The sequence below is a fragment of the Netta rufina genome (genome assembly GCF_964035555.1).
Source record: "Netta rufina genome assembly, chromosome: 5".
NCBI classification, from domain to species: Eukaryota; Metazoa; Chordata; class Aves; order Anseriformes; family Anatidae; genus Netta; species Netta rufina.
Genome location: NC_140128.1, coordinates 56,679,941 through 56,700,832, shown reverse-complemented (window position 1 = coordinate 56,700,832; position 20,892 = coordinate 56,679,941). Strand labels below are relative to the sequence as shown.

Here is a 20,892-nt window from a genome sequence, read left to right as displayed (position 1 = left end):
CCATTAGGGCTGGATTCAATAGAAATGTTGGCTAACTTCACCGCAAGCCTTGGAAACCATCAGAGTATTCAAGACTTAGGCAGTCAGATGCCTGCTTTAATTTCTATTGACAAAGGAAGAGGAGGGATGAGTAAATGTAAAACATTTCCTTTCAAAATTGAGCTGAGAGAGGCAGCATGGTGCAGGGAGGAGGTGGAATCCAGGACATCTGGGTTGTGTTTACTGCTGGCTCTGCTGCCAGCTTGCTTTCTGACTTGGTTCAAGTTGCTTTTTTTGCTTTGCTACCTCACTTTCTGCGAGGCAGGGAGAGCTCGCCCGCTTTCACACAGTGCTCTGAGCAGGTGCAGGGACTTCCTTGGTGACCATGACCTGAGCTGGCATACCCACAGACAGTATAGCAGGCAATGCTGTCTGGTGATCGGCATCCCAAAGTGTGCAGGAGGGGTAGCCGTGCTCTTGGAGACCCAAAGGGCTCACTACAGAGCACTGCACCTGTGTAAAGATCTACCCATAGGTACTAGAAATCAGAGCCTTTGTTACTACAGATGGGAAAGTCATTCAGAGAGTGGGGTTTTCAGCCTCCTTCACATATACTTAACCATCTCTTATCTCATTTACTACACTGTTCCCTGGGAAAGGTACTTGTTTTTGGGGTAAGGCACAGGAATTGGGGTAGCTGTTTTGATACAGTCTCCATATGGTGCTTCCAGTAGCAAAAACTGTTTCCAGGTTCCCAAGGTCACAGGAAGCCTGACAACTTTTTTTTTTTTTTTTTTTTTTTTTTTTCTCTCTCTCTCTAAGGTGCATTTTCAGCTAAAAGTTGAGAATTAAAAAAGCACATGATAGCAAAAGAGTCATACACAGCCTTCTGCATATCACCATCAATTGAGAAGTGATATTTAGGCTTTAGCTGAAATCCTATTTGACTTGGTTTTCACTTTGTACAACACTTATGTCTCATGCTACTTGCTGAATACATAGATTGAACTCATGGCCAAACATTTTGTAAATGCTTGCATTTTTTTTTCCTAAAAGTATTTACTCTTACAAAGATGGAGGCTTGATTACTGTGTGCAACACTGTGTACTCAGCTGGATACCACGAGATGGGGATCCAAGCTGATCTCGGGCTGTATTAGCCTGAATTACACAATGAACAAGATGCAGCACGCCCAATATCAGTTTCATTGAGGCACATGGATGTTGTGCTTGAGTATGCACAGAATGAAATCTGAGTACTTCAAGATTTGATCCCGTGGTACTAAATGACCAGCAGGTACGATCTGAGTCCTACATCTTTTTGCAGGCTTCCATTTATGATACTATCTTGTTTACCCTACTGACAGGTCCAGACAGCTTTCATGAACACCCTCTTGGAAACAGCCAGAACTCCACAGCTTGGTCAGGCCACCCTCCTCACAAAGCTGTATGTGATCTCACAACTCTGCGGAGTGTTGGGAAGAACTTGCCATGAATTGTGATAACTATGTCTTTACTCACAGAAAAATCTGTGAATAAATATGCAATATACAGTCTAGAGCTACTGTAATCCACATCAATAGAAAACACTGATCGTTTCTGTCTCTATTCACTATACAGCAATATTCCCCTTTATTTTTTTTTACCCATTAAAGAGGAAGGTTATTAAGAATAATACTTTGTAGCTTTGTTGTATGTTATCTTAGATTAGGAATCAACTATTAACTATTGATTTTGCCTCCTCTACAGGGTAGATAGGAGTTATTCTTTGCACAGTAACAATCTTGGCAATCTGAATCAGAAAAGTGAGCTGGGGTGCAAGACCCCTGGGTTCAGCCTGTGGTTTGGTGGGTGTTGCAGTCCCATTGCCTCTGTCTGTGCTTCCCACTCCCCCTCCATCCACCCTCCTCTCCCTTTGGCTCTCCCCAATCATTTGCCAAACAGTGCATTGGGATGGCATTGCTCTTCACTGTGTGTTTGTACAGCCTAATGAGGTGTCAGTCTTGGGACAGGTTCTTGGAAACTCCTGATGCATAAATCGTAATAGAAATTAATTACGTGAATACCAGTGTCTTAGGTGTCAAGGCAGAGCGTAAAAATGATTTTGAGTAAAGTGATCTGAATGTTTTGCAGTGTGACTCAAAGCTTCTCCAGACTTCAGAGGCTTAGATCCATCCCTTAACACCCAGCCAGGTCTTTCTGCAATGTACTCTAGTGCTGCACAGATAACTCTGCAACGTGAAATAAAAGCTGCATTTGACTTGCTGTGAGTTAAAGCCAGTTATTCCCACAGTTCCCATTTCCTAATGTTTTCCACTCTTGATGTTCTTCACTTTTAATGTTCATAGTAACTTGTGCCAAAAAAGGTGTTTCCTATCATGTTCTACTCACATTGTGTTGTGAGGTTTTTTTTTTTGATTCCATATTTTCAATCCCCAGAGAGCTAAGGTTAGTCATAAACATGCTTTTGGCTATCAGATTCATGTGTGGTTTGCTATAGCAACAAACAAAAGCATTAGTCAGAAACTGGCATGAAGCTATAAACACATATTTTTTTGTGATATTACCCAGAGTTAGCTTAATTTATGTGGTACACTGCTGCCACACAACTGCATCCTAGTTAAACCATTATTGCTGAATATAAGCTTTATATATACTACAGTGAAATAAGAAAATCTGTTAATTGTTGTTGACATTTGAGGATCACAAGCCCAATTCTGGTATTGCACTGGTGTAAATCCAGCTGCACTCCTTCAGAATGTGCATTTAGATCAGGGGAAAAAATCCAAACCTAAATCTATTGAATAAGAGGAAAATTATCATCAAGCAAATAAACAGTCGCTTTTCCATTGCTGCTCTCACCTCCGTAATTTTACTGTAGCAAAACGATTAGAGGTAAGCATTATCAGACCGTGGGAGATGGTTTCATCTTGCTGCCAACACACTTGGAAATCATTATCTGCAGCATGGCAGGGAGAGCCAGGCTCAGCTGAAGATAATCTCCCTGCAGATGTGCCGATGCAGCACAGGGAAGGTGCAGTTCGTGCAGGGCCAGTGTCTATCCGGCCGGTGTGGGGATGGGGAGGAGCTGGGGAGTTGGCTGGGTTTGTACAGCAGTCACTGAAATCCCGCAGCCAGACAGCTACTAGTCCCCGAGCCAGCTTGTTTAAAGGTTGCCCCGAAGGGTCTGTAGGAGTGGTGATTATTGCCTAGGCAAAGCAGGCACATTCTTGTCAAGGCTTTATTCCAACCATTTGTCTTCTCTTTGCCGCACCTTTTCAGGAACATGAGCCCTCCTCTTTTCTGACAGCTGTATTTAATGCAAAACACATGCATGAAAAATGTGTTTTCCAGTATCCCTGGGCTGGCACTGTTCAGCAAGGAGAGCTGAAACTTCCTTAGAAACTGTTCGGATACTTTTTCAGACCCCTCTCTTCAGGCATGTGGCTGTAGAAGTGATTGTGACCCTCCCTGCTGCAGATGTCTGCAGAGTAACTAAGTCATGAATAATATCCGCATGTGTCCAAGCGATAAGAGTAACAAACCCCCCAGAGTCCTCTTGTACCTACACACAATGCTAATACCAGTCCAGAAGTTTTTAACTGGGCCAGTGATTCCGTCTGCAGAGGGTAAGCCTGCAGCAACAACCTGTGCTTTGCATGTGCACATACACAGGCCCTCTGAGAATGGGCCTTCAAATCCAGGGAGCAAGAACAAGACCTAGCACAAAGTGTTGCCCAAGCTCTGTTCCAAAAAGGAAAGAGCTCTTTTCCCTAACTGAACCCAGCAGCAGCAGAACACCTCCCAGGAGACCCAAAATTTTAACCTTGGCCCTGTTCACTGTGCTTGGCATAGCATTCATTGCTTGTCCTGGGTTCTGAGCTCTTGAGATGCATGCCCTGGTGTATTTTCAAAACCTTCTGAAATCATCTTACCATAGCAGATTTACCTGGTGTAGAAGAGGTGTGTTTGCCCTTCTCCCATCCATGCACAGTTGCATCATGCCGTGCATTGAAAGATGCCAAATACTTTGTTTCTTTCAAAACAGGAGTGCTCTGGCTGCTTGTCTTCTTCAGAGATCAGCCAAAACACTTTGCTATTTCCTTTTCTCCCTTAGTCAAAAAGGGACAGACTTACGTCAAAAGAGTGTTTAAAGGGTGATTGAGCGGTGTTCAGAGCACTTGAAATGAAAAAAAGATCTGCACTCAGAGTTGCAGTTACAGAGTGCTGTCAAATCCAACTCCAACAGCACAATATAAAGCAAATATTTCATTCACTGCTAAAATGTTATTGACATCCCAGTTTACAGAGGACTTCGGTACTGCAGAATTTAAAAATGCTGGAGTAAGACAGTGATGAAGCTTTTGATGTTTACAGTAAAATGAAAATTATTCCACTTTGTGGTTTCAAGGCAGGAATTGTTCTCCTTTTCTGGCATCACTGACTGTAAGCTGTATATGGTGATGGCAAGAGGATGACAAATGTAACTTTCTGGGGGAGAGCAGCATCCTCTCTGTCATACGTGATCAACTGCAGCTCACAGAAAGCAGAGTCCTCACTGGGGCTATTGCATGAGGCAGAGTTCAAGAGAGCATAAGTAATAAAACACTATTGAATTCAAAGTATGATTTGAAAAAATTGTGCAGAAAAACCTAGCGATGAACTGAGGGTCATCTTCAGATGCCTCCCATTCTAACATCTTGTACTCAAACTCTCCACAGCTCTGCAAATTGAGGTGGTCATTGGCATTCTGCAAAGTGAGGACAAGCCACTGGATTTTCCTCTTGTTGCACAGATGCAAATGACTCCAAAGTATCTAACTGAGAAAAGAATCAGCTCCACCTATTGCAGTAGATCTCAAAGACTGTAACCAAAGCCCTAGGGTCTTCCTTTTCCTTATACCAGCTTTGTATTGGTGCAAGGCTGCTGGTTCAATTACATTCAAAATGTAATTTAATCTCCCTTATAACATTAGTCTGAATCTAGAACAGCTATTCATCAATAAATAAATAAAAAATTAACATGCGCCTTCAAAAAGAACACATCCTGTTTTAACTCAATTAAAATACATTTGACCTATGCGTAAGTAGACCATTATGATAAAGAAATAATTACTCATTTCCATAAGATATCATTATTTTCTTATTACAGAAGGTCTCTGAATGTTTGCAACTGTTATGAATCAGACGTAAGGGTGATAAACTCAAGAAATAGTTTTCTTATTGCTTTCAAACAACTCCACCCATCTCAATTAATTCACCAGTTACTACATGGATGAACCGAAGTGCAGTTACTCTCTCACTATTTGAGTCTTTAATCAAAAAGACATCCAGAACTGTAGCAAAGAGTCTTTCAAAAATGTTTTCTCCCTGTCATTTTAACTAACCTCTGTGAAACATAAAACTGAAATCTACTTCCTTAACTAAATTGTGTTTTCCTCTAATCTATTAAGCAAGCACACTAATTTGTTATTTTTGGGCATTTCACTGGTTGGCTAGATGGTGTTGAGGAGGAAAGTGAGCACTGAATCATTTAAAACTCATGCAGAAAGATTCACTTTTTTTTTTTTCTTCAATAATAAAATACAAAGAAAGCTTGTTATTTTCAGCTTCTCCTCCCATAACTCGACACACTTGCAATTCTGATGTTTTTGACCCTCATATATTTGATTATTTCTGATTTCAAAGAGTACAGATTAAGTTCACAAATTTGATTTGTAAATGAGGACAGTTATCAAACTGAAGCTTAGAATATACCGGGGCAAGATGGGATTTGGGTACACCTCTGCTAGGGAGAGTCTTTCAAAAAAGAGGTGAATACCAAGGAACCAAAACAAGGGGATAACATTTTTACAAAGAATTTGCTAGGTCACCTGATTAATTCTTTTGAAATCTGACCTCTTTGGGCTGAAAACACAGCCTGTAGTTGATTTTTTTCAGACTTGAACTACACTGATGTGAACAGAACTATACTAATTAATTTATTAAATCAAATCAATGGATTAATTTATCTGTAAATGAGCTTTTGTGCTTTTGTAAACCCACAGTTTGCATCTAGAAATTCTCCTTAATTTTTAAAGGGACTCTCTTGCACTACATAAAAACAAGAGAAATTGAGCTGTGCCAAATACTATTTTGCTACCATCACTGTTTATTGACAGAAAAGATTTTTATCTTAACAGAATGAAGGAACCGCTAACTTTATCTTTGATGTAAAATATTTTCCCATAAGAATTTTCTGTCACCTTTTTCCCATATCTCTGGTATTACATATACATTAAGGAATTTTAAAGCTTAAAAGATATTTTTTTCTGTGGTGATTTACAACCAAACAAGTTGCTCAGGGAACTTTCTCTCAAACTGAAAACCTGTTTCCAAGGGCAGTTATTTATATTAAACCCCCCATAAAAGGTTGTGAAAAAGCTACAAGGTTTTTTCTTCATTCCTGTTTTGAGAGGGGCTATACCCAGCATACCAGAGAGACATGCACAGTAACATCACTCCATTAATATTGCTACATCTGGGCACTTAAGTTTGCACTGAATTTTATCAGTGGAGTAAAGAGAAATAAGTCTTCCTAGACCATAAGAATCTTTAGCCTGAACTATGTATAAATATAAATGTTTGTTTTTTTTTTTTTTTTTTTTTCTGCACATTGATTATGGTGAGGATTTTTTTAAAAACTGTTTTGAAGAGCGGTTTGGGTTGAAAAAATCTGTTTCTGATTTGGAGTGGTAAGTGGCATTTATATAAAGTCTGTATCAGTTGCTTTGGGCTTTTCACATAGTGTTAGTAGATTTTCTCAGACTTATTCTTAAGGGATAAACATGAACTCTACCAAAAGCACCACAAATTAACATCCTCCTTTAATGTAGCAGCAAAGGGGACAGTCAGCTTACATTGCTACCCATTGAAACCTCTCTGGGTCAGCACTGGGCTGCCTTAAGAGACCGCTTGGGGTTACAGCCACTATTTCTCAAGCAATACTTACTCTGAAGCCAGAGAAATTCAGTCTCCAGGGCTGCCAATCAAGACAGAATGATGATTTTTGATAAATATTTGTTTGATCATTTCTAAGTCTGGCCAGGGCTGTGCTTTGGCAATGGAGCAGGCAATCTGCTCCGGGAGAAGCCTGGATTCTTCGGGGGATGAATCAGCGAGGAGAAGGAATGTGGGAAAGTTAATTTGTGTGAGCTTTATGGGCCTTATCTGCAATAGGCACCCACCTGCCTCCGCTTCTAGGCAGGCCATGATAAGAGCTGAATTCACAGCTATCTAGCAGGGAGGACAGTAAGAAGAGAGCCGCCTGCGAGAAGGCAGCAGCTTTGCATTCGCTTTCACAGAGCAAATTTGTTATATAGGTGGAGGAGTTGATTTCAGAGGGAAAAAAGCTGCAACATACCTAATCAGTATATTGGATAACTAATACCTGCAGAGTAGTTCCTACAAGGATTTCTGAAGTGGGTAAGCCAGTGAGAGCATTTCACTTGCAACATGTCCTTGAAACCCTTCCTGAAATCCAGACAGTGACACCCTGGCAGATTTTAGCTGGGTAGCCATACGGGTATTTACAGCACTAGTAATGACTCAATTGCAAGTCAAAGCAGTATATCCCAAGAGATAAAATTGTTGAGAGTCCCAGGAGATAAAACTGTTGAGGATCAAAATGGATTAAACCAGTCTTTATTGCTTTATTTGGCTATGAATCTCTAAACCACACTTGCCCCTTTCACGAGGGTCATAAGCAATTTTTGTTCAGCCCAGGAGCTGGGATGTAAATAATAATGACTGCTAAAAAGTGATGCCTCTCCCTTATTGACACTGTGAGAATAGAGGCACTGTAGTCCTGGAGAAAGGTCCTAACTGATAATTATCAGACAGGCTCCTAATGTCATATTAGCATCACAATAATTACACACCAGAACACCGTGAGAATTCATGCAGGAAGTAAAACACACACTGAAAACCCCTTCTGTCACGTAAAACCTGAGAGAGAGGAAAATTCGTGCCTAGACCAAGCAAACACAGAGACACGGACCAGGACATTACACCTACCCTCCAGGCAACCATTAGACTAAAACTACAGAGATAATGCAAAACTTTTACTTCTGAGACAGGACATTTGGTCAGGGAGAAACAGCACTGACCCTCAGGTTGTCTGGGTGGCGCCATGAGCATTTTCCAGCTGCCTTTTTAACCCTGCCATTTGTAACTGTATTTTAGCCAGCACAACAAAGGAGAAATCAGGAGGGAAAAATTCAGATAGCTGCCTGCTTTTGCTGTCTCTTTTGGACATCATCCTAATGATGTCACAATAAACTTTGGTAGAGAACTTATTTTCAAATACTGTGTTACTCCTATAAAACATTGCTCTTTTTCAGTATTAGGTGAAATATTGGGCTATTAAAATATTTTAGTAAATATTTTATTCTAGCATCAGAAGATTTGTGTGGATCTGTCTAGATTACATTTCCTATATAGATCACAAGAACTACTGTAAATGTGTAGCAGTAATTTTCAGCCAAGTACTTGAAAAATGGTGATAGTTGGATGAAACTCATTAACTCAGGATCTGGGAAACTTCAAATTGGCAATTCAAAAAAAAAATAAATGCTTGGAAGTAAAAATCCCCTGTGATTTTATTGCTTAAATATGACTTAAGCTGAGAAAGTCTGTGTGGAGCCCCACCAGGGTGCTTTTATTCTGATGGTCTGAAATGCCGTATGGATTCTATTAAGTTTACCTTTACCATCAGAGGAAAGATGCACGTCTGTAAAAATAAAGAGCTCCTTTCTGATCGGTATCATGAAAGGCTTTGCTCTTGTTGCAAAGTGTGAGCAGGCATGCTTTCAATAGTTTTAAATCTGTGGACAGAGCTTATCAATAAACACACACTCACGGGAAAGCCATTCGCTCCCCTTTTCATCTGGGGGCTGCTAGTTTCTCTTTTTATGGTAGTGTTTATATCTGTTCTTAGATGCCAGTGCTCTTCCACATCTTCCCTGATATTAGTCAACCTGTAGAAAATGCTGTATAAAATCCTACAGAGCCCAGTCTGGGGTGTAAGAAACCTTGACTCCCTAAATGTTTCTTTACTTGGATGTACTTTGGAGAGCAGAGGCCTGTTCCCTTAGATAAAAGCAGGAGCTAAGTTCACAAACAGCTCTCTGGCCAGGAGAGGAGATGGATGATTGTAACTCACGTATATTTTCTGGTTTCAGATGGTTTTGAGATGAAATGATTTGAAGGCTTTTAATGAAGTACTCTAACTGCCGACAAGGGCAGCTTAACATACCAAGGCATTGAATCAAAACATCTTGTTCATGCCTTGAATGGAAGGAAACTATTCACACATTGGTTATTTGGGAGTAGCCGCTCCTCCAGCTCCGCTGTGCTACGAGGCCCGGCTTTCGCCTCGAAGGCCGCGTTACATTCATCACGGCACAAGTATGCAGCCAAGTGACAGAGTGCAGCCAGGGGGCATTACCAAACCAGATACAAAACAAAGGCGGGAGTAGAGCTCAGACACAGGCCTGACTGGTTCTGATAGCATCCTGCAGACAGCATGGCCTGTTACACCCCTCTAGCTGCATGCAGCCTCTGTATTGCCATTCCACAGGCTAGGCCTTTTGTCTTCACAGAAGCAGTTAGGGAAACAAGAATTTCAGGGCTTGGTGGGGAGGATCCCTCTCCCAGCCCAGGGCAGAGGGGAAACACAAAAACTGGGGGGCAATATTCCCCACTGCATCACTTTTTCCGAGGCAGAATGGCTGCTTTTTCCACTGGCAGTAGTTCATTTCGGAGCTGACAAGCTAGTTCGTCTAGGTGGAGCGAGCGGGTGCCCCCGCTGTCTCGCTGGCAGGGGTTCAAGTGAAGTAACATTACATTCCTGTAATGTTACAGCCTCCTCCGTGACACTGCGCCCGCATCTCCCCACCGCCACGGATCCTGCCCGGATAGAGTGACAGCCGCGGCATTCCCGCTGCGGTCCTGCCGTGCCCCGGGGCCCTGCCCAGCAGTTGCTGTAACTCTCAGCCCAGGGGATCTTGCAGGACAATGGAATGAAACCAGCTCTCTGAAATGCACTAGGAGATTTCTGTAGAAAATGGACCTCTCAGTTTTCAGCTGATGCTTTTCCCCAGCATTGTCGGGGCTGCTTACTGGCAATGCCTTGTGGCAGCTTCCTTAAGAAGCATGGTGCACGTATAGAGGAGTTTATATGCAGTTTCTTTCAGATTCTGATCTTTACCAAGTGATGCTTGCAGGGTCATTTTCCTCACAGACAGCACTGCTTGCTTGGAAGAACGTGACTCTTCCTCCAAATTGCCTAGGAGGATTTGGATGGTGGGGATGGTTGCTCTGAACTGACCTAGCCAAGCCCCTCATGCAGTGAGAGAACACAATCATCCTTTGGGGCTCAGAGATCTTTAGCACAGCTGATTTTGGAAAATTGTGAAAATATTTTTTGAAGTGCCAAAAAATCATGTTCATATACAGAAAATGGTAGCTGAGATAGAAAAGATGGTCTTTTTGTGATCGTTATAATTTTGTCTGTGAGGGCTTACAAAAAAATAAAAATCTGATTTAGGCTGGTTTTCAGCCATTAGAGCTTTAAGGAAACTAAAACAAGAATGCAATAGCTTATATACTTGATGACACTGCCTAGTTGAAATGACATCTTAATCAGCTAGTTGATCTACATTTGTTCATCAGTCTTCAGTCTCCTGGGATATCCTCAGAAATCCAAAGAATTCAGTGCAAGACGTATGCATTAATTTAATAAACCATCAAAATAATTAAGGCTATGGATGGAGATGAAAACAAAATAGAACCAGATATGGAAAGCACTGAGGAGGCCAAAGAAAAAGTAAAATGTTTGAATTACTGCCTTTTTGCCTGTTAGCTCAAAGTGAAAATTTTCTCTTAGTAAACTAAAGTCAGGTGAACTTACCTATCAGAAAAATTGCTCTTGAGAGGCCATGTTAAATGCCAAGCATGTGCATAGTGTTCCTGTTATCAAGTGCTTTCCTGAACTGGGACCTACGATTCTGAATATTCTAAATATTCTAAATATTCCCTATTTCAAATATGAGAAGTGAATCAGAAGGGGTTATGGGCCTTCATAGCAGCACTGCTCAGGAGGCTGTGAGAGCTCTGGGGGAAGAGAAGGAATCCAAGAAATTGTGATACCTACAAGTGAGTGAAAACAAGCAACAGGAAATTAAAAAAAAATAATAATTAAAAAATAAATAAAAAGGAAGGACACACTACCAATTTTGAGAAAGGGATTCAATTTAAAAAAACAGGAGCAATTCTGGAGCAGTGCATTAGCAGTGACCAGCAGCGTATGCATGAGAGGCAACAGGGCTGGGAAAGGGGGGCTGAGGGCACAGGGACAGACAGGTCTGCAGATGTGGGCACCCAATGGCTGCAGGTACTGCCCTGGCAGAGGGGTCTTGATGCCAGCTGAAGGTCTGAATGATGGCAGCAATGCACAACATTATTTATAACAAAATGTGATATTAAACACATGAGGGAGCCCCATGAAATTGCTGACATACTTGTATAAGTTATTTGCTGGGTTAAACAGAGTGCCAACAATGATACTGATAGTAAATTATTATTGTTGTTGTTTGTCACACAATTATTCGCTCCTCCTTCTCCTTGTTAATAACACTAATAAAGTTCTGTGCCCAGGGTATGCTTTGCATTGCCAGAAAAGACCTGATCTAAAGATGTCTCAGCCTTGTGCATGTCTAAGCACAAGTCCTCTAACTCAGTATGGACTCAAAGCTATTAATTTCCACATGACCAGATCAATAGTGGACAAACAGAACTCTGTTTCTTATTGCAGCTAAGAAATGGTAATTAACAAAATCCTAGTAAAGAAAAGGCACGGTTTTGTGGATTTCATATGTTAACAAACAATAATAAATGAGTGAGCAAAACATACAGGTTTTCACCTAAAGATTTATGTTTACCACAGCTCAGGTTTCTGTCTATTTAAGAGAAATCCAGTGTTGAAATGAAGTTGGATAATTCATGCCAGTCAGTACATGGCAAGAGGAAACCTTCTCTGGTGACAATACTACTTGAGAATAAGCATTTAATCTTTGTCAAAAATATGTGCATTGCAACAATTGCTACTTCTCTTGATTTTAACAAATCTACATTAAAATCCCAGGGAAAACAAGACAACAGCAGCATTATAGTTCTCTTCCACAGAAATAAATAAATAAAGCAAAACAAAACAAAGCCACTTTTGGCAGGAAATCTAATGTTTAAGGACTTGATGCAAAGAAAAACTGCATACTTAAAAAGTATGAACAGACTTCTTAAATTCACTTCATTCATATGCAAACATATCTGTACTATGAAATCTTAAGAGGCAGAAAGCCCAGATTTAAGAAGTGCAGAGAAAGGAAGATAATCATATCCGGTATTGTCATTTGCTGTTTTATTCCTAATTTGATTTTAAAGCACTCAGATTACGGTAAATTTATACACCAGTGGCACAGTTAAAGCTGGGTTTCTGTTCAGTTTATACAATACATTAATACCCAATTGCCTTGAATTAGATAACACTGTCATATATAAATTGATTATAGTTTCTCTCTTTTTTTTTTTTCTTTTTTTTTGAAACTGTTATCCACAGAATGTGCACACCAAAAAAAGTATTGGTTTTACATTTTTGCAGTTTTACCCAAAACTGCCCAGCTGGGTTACTAGATTAAAGATAATAATAATTTAAAAATGTATTTTAGAAAGCAAACACAATTTTCAGTCATATGATATGAAAATGTTCCATTCTATGTAACTCCTACTGCCTACTTTCAAAAAATTCCCTTGTTCTGAAGTCAGTTCACTGGCTATTAGAAGTAGTCACTGATGTAAATTCCATCTTGTTTATGAAAACATTTTGAACAAAGCACTGGTTGTCCAGGATTTATATAAAAAAGTTAAAACCTATAAAATGTTGGCATCGTTACTATTTGGGGCATGAGAATGACATGCATATAAATTATAGTTTACTGGCACAGTCTTTTATAAACAAAAAGAAGGCTTTGCTGAAAATGGAATTCATCAATGTACTGTAATTCCCCTCTTTTATAGATATTGCTTTTAGGGAAAAAATCTAAAGCAAATCTTATACCTACTCTACAGTGGGAATGAGGGGTACAAGAAGTCTTTGCTGATATAGGTTGACTGTGGTAGAGAGGAGAACTAATATACAAGCACACGGAGTCTGGGGAAATCAGATGGTTGCAAAGGCCCTAATTGTGAAGCTTCGGGAAGGGAGGTCATTTATGTAGCTGATGTCCCTCCATGTAATCTCAGCTGCATCTCCATTTGCCCTGTAGTTCGTTGCTCCTTTTTGTAGGAAAGCATCCTGCTATTACCATTTAGGAAAGGTAGCAGTTTAGTAAGGGCTTTCACAGGATGACTCTTTCCCTTCCTACACAAGATGAGCAGAGGCTTTTACCCACCACACTGAACAATAATTAGCAGTGTAATTTGTTGCTTTAAAATGTCATCCTGATATGAAGTAAGTGTTCAGGTCTCATTGCAGAAAGTGATGATCTAATTCTCTTGGGTTTTAGGGATAGCACAGTCTTAGTAACAGGAAGATTGTGAAGGTACTGGTCACCTAATCATTCTTTGCATACTTAGTTTAAAGTAACTGTTTTTTAGAGTTTTTCCTCTGTTAGAACCTATAGGATATGCCCTGCTGGATGGCAAGATAAATCAACTGTGCAAACTATACAGGGACATTCAAACTAGTGCAGACCATTAGGCTAGGTGCTGGGTCCTGCACTTGGGGCACAACAACCCCATGATACACTACGGGAGGAGTGGTTGGAAAGCTGCCTTGTGAAAAGGGACCTTAGGGTATTGGTTGACAGCTGTCTGAACACGAGCCAGGAGTGTGCTCAGGTGGCCAAGAAGGCCAACAGCATCCTGGCTTGTATGAGAAATAGTGTGGCCAGTGGCACTAGGGAAGTGATTGTCCCTCTGTGCTCAGCTCCGGTGAGGCTGCACCTTGAATACTGTGTTCAGTTTTGGGCCCCTCACTACGAGGACATCAAAGTGCTAATGCACATCCAAAGAAGGGCTATGAAACTGGTGAAGGGTCTAGCAAACAAGTTTTATGAGGACCTGCTGAGGGAGCTGCAGTTGTTTAGCCTGAAGAAAAGGTGGCTCAGGGGAGACCTACAAAGGAGAACTACAAAGGAGACCTATGCACTCTACTATGACCTGAAAGGAGGAAATAGTGAGGTGGGGATCAGGCTCTTCTCCCAAGCACCAAGTGATAAGATGAGGGGAAATGGCCTCAAGTTGCTCCAGGGGAGGTTTAAGTTGGATAATAGGAGAAACTTCTATACTGAAAAGGTTGTGAAATATTGGAACAGGCTACCAAGTTGAGTCAACATCCCTGGAGGACTTCAAAAACATTTAGATGTAGTGCTTAGTGACATAGTTTAATGGTGGACCTGTCAGTGCTATGTTAATGGTTGGACTGGATGATCTTAGAGGTCTGTTCCAACCTAAATGATTCTATAAGCCCCTAGCATGAAGAACCTCATACTTGCATTGCTCCTGTTCTAGACAGCTAAAACGTCACTAAAGTTACACCAGAGTAAAACAAGAGAAACAGCAGTGAACCAGTCCAAAAATCCTCCCAGATAATTCTTTCCTTTTAGTTTTCCAGTAGCAAATCATTGGCAGCCACCAGGGATCAATGCTGTAACTAGCCTTAAAGTGCTGCACTAAAGTGCAAAAGCTCTAGCAATCCAAGTACTATTCTGTTAAGTCATACTACTGGACTTCAAAGCTCGTGGGTGGGATTTTCCCAAGTGAAAAATACGGCAATGCCACAAGCCTAAGTCCTTACAATTTCTTGGAATTTTAGTAATAGCCATAAAATTTGCTGTTGGCACCTGAATATTTAGAAGCACTAAGTAAATTAAACAATCAAACCTCAGTCCTGCAGCTCTTCTCCCCATATGATACTCATTAAAATAAATGTGGTAAAGAGTTTCATGAATGAATTCCAGAAATTTCAAGTAGAAATGCCTAAAACCAGGTTCATATAAATACACATATAAATGCTCATTTTCCAATTTTATCGAGTTTCTGAAAATTGCAAATGCTAGAGCTTCTGGAAGAAAAAAAATCAAAACATTCTATTTAAGTCTTTAATCTGAATTAGGGCCTGCATTAAGACCATTTTCTGGAATTGTCCATCGTAGGGGTCACGACTAGTCCTGTGAATACTAAAGGACGCAAGGTCTGTCAGTCCCACTACATTCTAAATTGATCCTAATTCTCTGGAGCTAAAATACCATAGGAGAGATGAATAAGAAGATGTACACATGGGTAAGGTGTCCTCTGTTCAGTCAAGTTTGGAAATTTGGCCCCCAGACTGACCTGGGACATTCCCACTGGAAGCACATTATCACCATTCATCTTATTGAAGTGGTCCATCACTGATCGCATGGCACAGATCTTTTATGAGCCTGCCTATAGTAAATAATATCATATGTAGAAGAAAAAAAAAAAAAAAGTCAAGGAAAAAAAAAAAGAAATGTAGGAGATCAGCAAACTATGTAAAAAGGCTATCAAAATCACAGCCATTTTAACAAGAGCTTGGCAACTTGTAGAGTGATTGCATGCATACAGAAGACATGCCAGCTTGTCTGCACACACAGCATGCAATATCCAAAGTCAAAAATGTCATTTTCCAGCCAAAAATTCTTCATTTAAAGTAGACAATGAACAAATCACACAATTTTGCTTGTGGCTGTCTTCTCTAGTGTTCAAGCATATTTTTAAGCCAGGGGATATGTTTAGGAGAGCCAGAACTATGCAGAATTGGTCCTGAGAGAGAGAGAGACAGCCTGATGCCTTGAAAACAATATGTCATGGAGACAGGAAAGAGGTCTAATCATCAGGACAAGACTTATGTATGTATTAGAATATCCTGTGCATCAGGGACTGTGTAACTCGGCCACACTGTCATCTACTGGCTAAACCCAGATCGCTAAAAAAGATAATATATTCATGCTGTTTTCATTCTTTGTTGCTCAACTTCAGACATTTCAAAAGAATCATATTTTCAAACGGCCCTTCTCCTTCATTCCTTCTCCTCTCTGCCCCGAATTCTTTTAAAAACCATAAAAGCAGAGTCTTTATGACTATCAAAACTTCATGATGCTTACTCCCTTAAGACCTCTATCACAGTCAAGGAAAAGTTTCTAGGTGAGGAATTTCAATCACTTTAATATATTGCCAATTAGCAAACTTTTAAACTTTTAAATGCCAATTATGATTTTAAAAAAGAAAAAAAAAAAAAAAAGAAAGAAAGAAAGAAAGAAAGAAAGAAAAAAACAACCACCATCAACAAACAAACACACACTTGGGAAAAACATCTCAGCTCCCCTCCAGACAAATTCTGGTCTCCAGTCCCCTCACCTCAGGGAGGCCAGGGGCTGTGTGGGAGGTAGGGGTCAGCAGATTGGGGCTGCTTTTCTTTTTCAGCTCCTTGTTTCACACTCAGCTGCTCCAGTGTGGGTTCCTCCACCCATCAGAAGCAAACCTGCCTTCCGTGCCCACTCAGCTTTTTACTTCAGCTCCTACTCAAGCTGCAATTTTGCTTTGGTGTTTCTCCTGCTCTCCGTGTCTCCTCTCTCCTCCTGCTCTGGTGTGTTCTTCTGCTTCTTCCTCCTCCTCTAGCATTGTTCCTTCTTTCTCGGTGTTTACCGCTGTTTCTTAAACTTGCTTTCACAGAGGTGCCAGAAACTCCTCTGATCGGGTTAGCATTGCAGGGAGTGGATATGTCCCGTGCCTTACCAAGCCATCTGGAACCATCTGGAACCAGCTGGAACCAGCAGGCACTGACTGGAACCATCTGGAACCAGCTGGTACCAGCTGCATCTGTCATAGGACAGTCACACTCTTCTCTCACAGAGACCACCCTGCAACCCCACTGCCAAAACCCTGCCAGGCCTACCTTAAGCCCCCTTGGTAGTCAATAAGCAAAAAGTCAGGCCATCTTCTAGTTCTTCTTTTTCCTTCTTTGATTTTTTCATTTTATTTTGCAAAAGCCTTTATGTTTCTGGATATGAATATGTCTGGTATTTTTGGAAAAATCACCCTAATGCGATCTGAGATAAGGAATTTGAACAAAAGCAGGCCTTCCTACTGCTGGCTGCATGCTTTTTCCAGGAGTGCTGCTCGGGGTTGCTTCAGTTTGGAAGCTCGCTGCTCTGTGCTTTGCAAGGCTCACACGGACACCCACAACCTGTGTGCTGCTTTCAGGTTCTGGACGACAGCTGAGACCGGCAGAGCCTCCGGGAGATGCTGATGCTGATGCAGAAGATGAAGATTCTGTGAGTTTTTGGTTTGTTGTTGTTGTTGTTTTAAATTGCATTGTGAAATTGGGATCTTCAATTTTTTTTTTTAATTTTTTTTTTATAGTGGGGTCTTGCTTGTGATTCTTTTTCAAATCAGAAATACTGTAGCTTGTAGTATTTCTGCTTGGGATTAGTCCGCCAGCTCAAAAGCCGGAATGATGCTTCAACATGGTGTGATCTGCTGTTGACCATGATTCACCAGCATGAGTTTAATACCAAGACCTAGCAAAATAGGACATGACTGTTCACTACAATTACATTTCTTTAAAGTTTTTGCTGGTTTCCCACAGTCTGATGATTGTCAGCAAAGCTTGTTGTGGGACTCTCCCATGATTTGCTTGTTTATAGATGGCAATAAAGTCTGAAGTTGCAAGATGCAAAGTTTAACCTTGCAAATAAAGCAGGGTATGGCAGTGTTATAGCCTTTTTCAGTTGTCACTAACTGATCTGTTAGTATTTTCAGTCTGTTCAGCCCATTGATGCATACAGTTTGTAAAGAAAACCACAGTCACTCTACCAGCACTTTTGTCGCTCTGGAGTCTGTCCCTCGTGTTCTTGAATAGCATCCTTAAATGAGCATTATGTTTGTTGTTGACCAAAGGAAAGAGCTATTCATTATTCTGTATTCACCGTTGCTAATAAAAGATGTGTACACAGAAAGAGACTGTGCCTAATATGAAAATCTCTCCTAAAAAATTGGGTCACTGCTTAACCCTGGTTGTGCCTTTTCCATCACTCATTTCTTTTCCTCAGGTTAATGAAGTGGCAGTAGAAGACATCCGTCCAAGGCCACAGGGTTCCTCTCCAGTTTATGAATATTCCATAGAAGAAGAATATTTAAAGGCAAGACACTGAAGTTTCATAGGAGCATGGCTTTATCAGATTGATTGAAAGGACTTCAGCCCCTACAACAAGCCAAGGCTCAAATGCCATATACAATGATGTATTGTCTCCCTCCCTGCCATGTTCATTAAGGGTCATGTTCATTGATGTTTGTTTGTTTGTTTGTCTTTGTTTTGTTTTAATTGATTTGTTGTTGGTTGTGTTCTTTTTTCTTGGCAAAAAAAAAAAAAAAAGCTTTTGACTTCATTTTTAAGGTACCTGGGGCACAAGGTGCCAAAAAATTATAACACTTTTCCTAGTTAAAATATTTAACTTACTTGAATCTAATACATATTTCAAAAGTACCCGTTTCTATTCATTATTCAAAAGTAAAAAAATTAATTAGCACACTCGTGTTAAGTAGTCAATGTTTTGAAGTTCATGCTGAAATCAAATAAATGAAAAACGTGTGCTGTTCACAAAGATGAAACCATGAGAAATATGCTACTTGAGAAAAGATCTCAATGTCTTGATGCAACTGCTCTCTGGCATTCATTTCCTTCAAATTTTGGTACAAGTCAGGGAGGCCCTGCATCTAATTTACTACTGGGGATTATGTAGTTAAATCATTAACACTGTACATTTTACTTGTATATCCCAAATTTAACTATGTTGCCACTAAAGTCAGCCTCAGTTCTTGGTCTAAATCAAGCATTTTGTTGAACTTTAGAACAGAACTAATTATTAACACTAAACAATTGAAATTTATTTTTCAGCTTCAAGAAGAAAACAAAAAATATTCTACAGACAAATCAAAACAGAGTCATCCACAGGTCAGTCTAAAAACACTCAGTAGTTTTAGGTGTATGGTTTGCAAAACAGTAAAGTCTGTTATGCAGATGTGGATGGGTAGACAGAAAGGACAAATGGGCAAAGAATCACTTTAGACTTGGTTTGGCCAGGAACTTCAAAAATTGTTCACTGGGGCACAAGCAGGTATAAACACTTACTTGCCCTATTTGTGGTCCTTCTGTTATTCTTTTCAACATTCTTTAGTCTTCTCTGGTTTCAGTATAGTACAGTACTGACTCTTATTCTGACTTTTCTGGCCTGTTGACTCTATTTCAGGTGCCTAACATCTTCACAGAAAATGCAGACTTTCAGCCCTATAAACTTCCATATGTTTCACATATTCAGATTATAATCTATTTTCCCTGTGGCCCTGATGCAGCAAGGACCTAACACATGTGCTTAATTTAATTTAGAACAGACTTGACTCACACTGAACAAGTACATTCTCTGCTTTAGATAATCTTTCTTAAGCTACTGAAAATACACCTGAGAACTCTCACTTTTCTCATTGTACAATCTTAAATACTTTAATACAAATGAGTAATCATAAATTCAAACCTTTTTCTACATCTAGGAGACAATGGAAGTGACCTTGAAAACAGAAGTGGAAGCTGGTGCTAGTGGTTTTAGCGTGACAGGTGGAGGAGATGAAGGAATATTTATTAAAAAAGTACTTAAGGAGTCTCCTGCTTCAAAAGTATTTAGTCTGAGAGAAGGTACAGTCTGATTTTCTAATTTATTTTTTTTTTTTAAGTTTTATAATAATCAGGCATATATCTCTGTGTATATAGATACCTGCCTGATCTGTCATCTGTTTAGGTAATAAAAATAGAAGATGCCAAGCCAACTAATATTATGACCTTTCCATATTAATAATTTCCAAGATAAGTTTCTTAATTATTAACAATATGTGAATTGTTTTGTATACCATTAAAAAAATCAAATTTTCACTGAAATAGTGAAAAGGTTATATAGAAAGTAGTATATACACAATTAAAATGGAGAGAGAAAACAATTCATTATTACATTCACAAAGAACCTGCCTTTCATTCTTCTACAAAATATTCTGCCACAAAACTCCGATAAATAGTGATTTAATCAAGAACAGAAGTCCAAAGTCTAAAAAAATATAAGAAAAAACTGTTACTGGCATGGTGGTCAGACCCTGAAACAGATTGTCCAGAGAAGTTATGGAGTCACCACCCTTGGAAATACTCAAAACCTGACTGCGCACAGACTGAAGCAAGGTGCTGTCATTAACCCTGCCCTAAGCAGAGTGGTTGGACTAGATGATCTCCAGTGGTCCCTTCAACCTTAACTATTCTGTAATTCTAGTCTGTGAACATAATTTTATATTGTAAATCAATAGTAGTTGTTAAATATTTTTCTCTTGTATGAACATTAATTCAGCAAATTCTGAAAAATCACAAGAAAATACAAACTAATTGACATGATGTCTGACTCTTTTTGCAGGTGATCAGCTTCTAAGTGCCACAATATTTTTTGATAACATCAAATATGAAGATGCACTTAAGATTCTTCAATATTCTGAGCCATACAGAGTCCAGTTCAGCCTCAAAAGAAAAATTGCTGGGAAAGAAGAGCTGGAACATATTCACTCTACAGCCCAGTACAAAAAGGAAAGATTAAGTCAGGTACTAGTTACTTGATTAATTTACAAAGCTTGTATAACACTGTAGCAACATGTTATGTGGAAATACTGATTAGAAAATACAGTGCTTTTCTTCTTAAAACATCTTCTTACTAATATGAATATTCATTAGAATAAAAAAATCCCACACAATATTTGCATCCTTATAAACATTC

At 39.8% G+C, this 20,892-nt stretch overlaps 1 protein-coding gene across 1 annotated transcript in view; it reads left to right on the top strand.

Annotated features, from left to right (window-relative positions):
• The window catches only part of AHNAK2 (AHNAK nucleoprotein 2), a 51,252-nt gene that overhangs the window by 8,027 nt on the left and 22,333 nt on the right, over positions 1-20,892 (top strand). The window contains exons 2-6 of the mRNA XM_084288515.1: positions 17,297-17,367; positions 18,145-18,234; positions 18,990-19,046; positions 19,640-19,781; positions 20,539-20,720. Coding sequence (XP_084144641.1) covers positions 19,646-19,781; positions 20,539-20,720 — 318 coding nt within the window. The 5' untranslated portion in view covers positions 17,297-17,367; positions 18,145-18,234; positions 18,990-19,046; positions 19,640-19,645. The remainder of the gene's footprint in view (positions 1-17,296; positions 17,368-18,144; positions 18,235-18,989; positions 19,047-19,639; positions 19,782-20,538; positions 20,721-20,892) is intronic.